The sequence below is a fragment of the Chiloscyllium plagiosum genome, unplaced genomic scaffold, assembly GCF_004010195.1.
Source record: "Chiloscyllium plagiosum isolate BGI_BamShark_2017 unplaced genomic scaffold, ASM401019v2 scaf_15443, whole genome shotgun sequence".
NCBI lineage: Eukaryota > Metazoa > Chordata > Chondrichthyes > Orectolobiformes > Hemiscylliidae > Chiloscyllium > Chiloscyllium plagiosum.
This window is the reverse complement of record NW_025213126.1, coordinates 2,277-5,705: the sequence shown is the minus strand read 5'-3', so window position 1 is coordinate 5,705 and position 3,429 is coordinate 2,277. Positions and strand designations below refer to the sequence as shown.

Below are 3,429 nucleotides of genomic sequence, written 5' to 3'. Positions count from 1 at the left end.
AACGCCACACAGACAGTCACCCGAGGGTCCCTGGCGCCGTGAGGTGGCAGCGCTAACCACTGAGCCACCATGATCAGAGTCAGCTGTGTTAATGTACTCCAGGGTGAAAGCTGTATTAAACACTGCCCTGAGGGCAGAGGTGAAGAGAGCAGTGTGGGGCAGGAACACTGTGTGAATGGTCTTTAGCCACACTGTGAGTTGGATGTTATGGCTCCAATGTGTTTATCAGAGTCACTGGATCTCCATCTTTATTTTGTCTGCAGCATGCACCTGTCATCCCATTGGCTCAACCAATGGGCTTCAGACCTGTGACCCTGGGCGTGGCCAGTGTGAGTGTCTGCCCCACGTGATTGGCCGAGATTGCAGCCAGTGCGAGCCTGGTTACTATGACATGCGACCCACAATGGGGTGCCTCAGGTAACCAATAGGAAAGAGGACTGGTGGGGGGAATGGGGTGGTGTGTGGGAGATTGGTCACTTCTCAGTGAGAAGATTAGATTACTTACGGTGTGGAAACAGGCCCTTCGGCCCAACAAGTCCACACCGACCCGCCGAAGCGCAACCCACCCATACCCCTACATTTACTCCTTACCTAACACTATGGGCAATTTAGCATGGCCAATTCACCTGACCTGCACATCTTTGGACTGTGGGAGGAAACCGGAGCACCCGGAGGAAACCCACGCAGACACGGGGAGAACGTGCAAACTCCACACAGTCAGTCGCCTGAGTCGGGAATTGAACCCGGGTCTCTGGCGCTGTGAGGCAGCAGTGCTAACCCCTGTACCACCGTGCCGCCCACAAAGGCTGGCTGATCCTTGCAGTAGCCAATGAACTATCTCTGAGATATTGGGACAACGTTACCATGGAGATAGATAGATTACTGGACACACTCAACTGATTATCCATCTTGTGTCAATGCCAAAAAATTGCAACCCTTTCTATTTGCCCCCCAGTCTCTGTCACCAAGTGAACTCTCCCCCTCCCCCTCCCTCACCACTCCCCGTTGAACCCCCTCCTTTACTGAGAGGTTTATTTTATTGTATCCATGGGACATGGGCATTACTGGCTGGGCCTAGTATTTATTACCTGTCCCTAGTTGCCCCTTGAGAAGGTGGGGGTGAGCTGCCTTCTGGAACCGCTGCAGTCCACCTGCTGTGGGTTGACCCAGAATGCCCTTAGGGAGGGAATTCCAGGACTTTGACCCAGCGACAGTGAAGGGACGGCGATATATTTCCAAGTCAGGATGGGGAGTGGCTCGGAGGGGAACTTGTAGGGGGTGGTGTTCCCATGTATCTGTTGCTCTTGTCCTTCTAGATGGAGGTGGGCGTGGGTTTGGAAGCTGCTGCCTGAGGAACTTTGCTGAGTTTCAGCAGCGCATCTTGTAGATGGTACACCCCGCTGATACTGAGCGTCGGTGGTGATTACGTCTCCCCCACATTAGGAGGAGGAATAAGAGGCCCTTCAGCCCTTCGAGGGCTGGTTGTTGCCTTAACTCTCCTTTCCTGCTGATCTTACCCAATAACCCCACAACTCTTTTGTTAAAGCTGTGTTTAACTCCGTCTTGAACATACTGACGCGCCCTCTCTGTCTATCTGTCTTTCTCTCTCTCCCCCTCTCTGTCTTTGTCTCTCTGTCTCTCCCCCCACCCCCCCCATCTCTCTCCCTGTCCGTGTCTCTCTCTCTCTCTCTCTCCTCCCTCTTTATATGTCTCTCTCTCTCACGGATGTTCATGTTTTTATTCCAGCTGTGCCTGCCACCCCCTGGGATCACGGAACAGTTTCTGCCAGGGACAGACTGGGCAGTGTAACTGCCGGCCTGGTGTTGAAGGCCGGGCATGTGATCGATGCCAACGGGGTTACTTTGACCTCTCTGAGTGGGGCTGTCAAGGTAATTAATCCAACGGGTGTTTAACCCTCCCCTTTCCCGTTACTGGCGGGGTCTGCTCAGCCAGCAACTCCTCACAGCTGAACTGAGACTGTTGTCTAGCTCTTTGACTGTGTGGGGCATCGCTGTTGATCTCCCCTACGTCCAGAAGATTGACTCCAGAGGGATTGGGAGTTGGGGAGCGCCCCCAGGGGCCAGCCCAGGGTGGGGGGGATTGTGGAGACGTGTCAGGGTCTGGCCCATCATCAGTCTGAGCTGGTAGCATCTGGCCTGGAGCCTCTCCCACCCCCCCCGGCTGGGTTACTGCCAGGGCCAGGGCCTGAACTCTCGGTGTCTCTCTGGTGCCCGACCCCTCCCCCCACCGAGAGCTCCCTGTGAACTTTGGCTCCGGCCCCCGCGTTGTGCCGGCTGCTTTCATTGGGTTTTTCTTCAAAACTCTACACCAGGCTCTAACCATAAATCAGACCACCAGCAGGCCGTGAGGAGGGGGCAGGGAATTGGGGAGGGGGTGAAGAGGAGTCGTGGGGAAGGTCCAATGTGGGGAGGGGGGGTGCACTGGGAAATCCAACGGGGGTCACGCTGGGAAATGTCCAGGCAAGGCCCAGTAGGGGTGAGGGGAAAGGGGGTGTGCATGCATGCAGGGGGAGAGCGGGAAAGGCCCAATGCGGGGGGGGGAGGGGGCATGAGTGGGTCACTGGCGAACCATGTTTAATTGGAGTCTTCCACCTGGTCAATGACCCCCCAGCTCCCAGAGCGGCCTCCCTTACCTCAGTGTCTCTCTCTCTCTCTGTCTGTCCTGCAGCGTGTGACTGCTCTCCACTGGGGTCCGTGGGGATGCAGTGCCTGGGGGACGGCTCCTGTCTGTGTAAGACTGGCTTCGTGGGAAGGAAGTGTGAACAGTGCCAGGAGAATTATTACTACGAGGCTTCGACCTTTCACTGCCAGCTGTGTCCAACCTGCTACAACCTGGTCCAACTCGAGGTACGGGAATGGAGCTCCCAGACACAGGCCGGAGGGGAGAGAGACCCCTCACACACAGGCCAGAGGGAGAGGCCCCTCACACACAGGCCAGAGGGAGAGGCCCCTCACACACAGGCCAGAGGGAGAGAGAGAGGCCCCACACAGGCCAGAGGGAGAGGCCCCACACAGGCCGGAGGGAGAGGCCCCACACAGGCTGGAGGGAGAGGCCCCACACAGGCCGGAGGGAGAGGCCCCACACAGGCCGGAGAGAGAGGCCCCTCACAGGCCGGAGGGAGAGGCCCCTCACACACAGGCCAGAGGGAGAGGCCCCTCACAGGCCGGAGGGAGAGGCCCCTCACAGGCCAGAGGGAGAGGCCCCTCACAGGCCGGAGGGAGAGGCCCCACACAGGCCGGAGGGAGAGGCCCCTCACAGGCCGGAGAGAGAGGCCCCTCACAGGCCGGAGAGAGAGGCCCCTCACAGGCCGGAGAGAGAGAGAGAGGCCCCACACAGGCCGGAGGGAGAGGCCCCACACAGGCCGGAGAGAGAGAGAGAGGCCCCACACAGGCCAGAGAGAGAGGCCCC

The 3,429-nt window shown here is 58.3% G+C and overlaps 1 protein-coding gene across 1 annotated transcript; it reads left to right on the top strand.

Moving 5' to 3' along the window:
* Positions 1-263: 263 nt before the first annotated feature.
* LOC122547549 (laminin subunit gamma-3-like) lies at positions 264-3,011 on the top strand (the record flags this gene model as incomplete). Its single annotated transcript, XM_043686165.1, has 3 exons — positions 264-417; positions 1,747-1,889; positions 2,689-3,011. Coding segments are annotated over 3 exons (620 nt in total), but the record flags the coding sequence as incomplete, so codon positions are not given.
* Between the last annotated feature and the right edge of the window lie 418 nt (positions 3,012-3,429).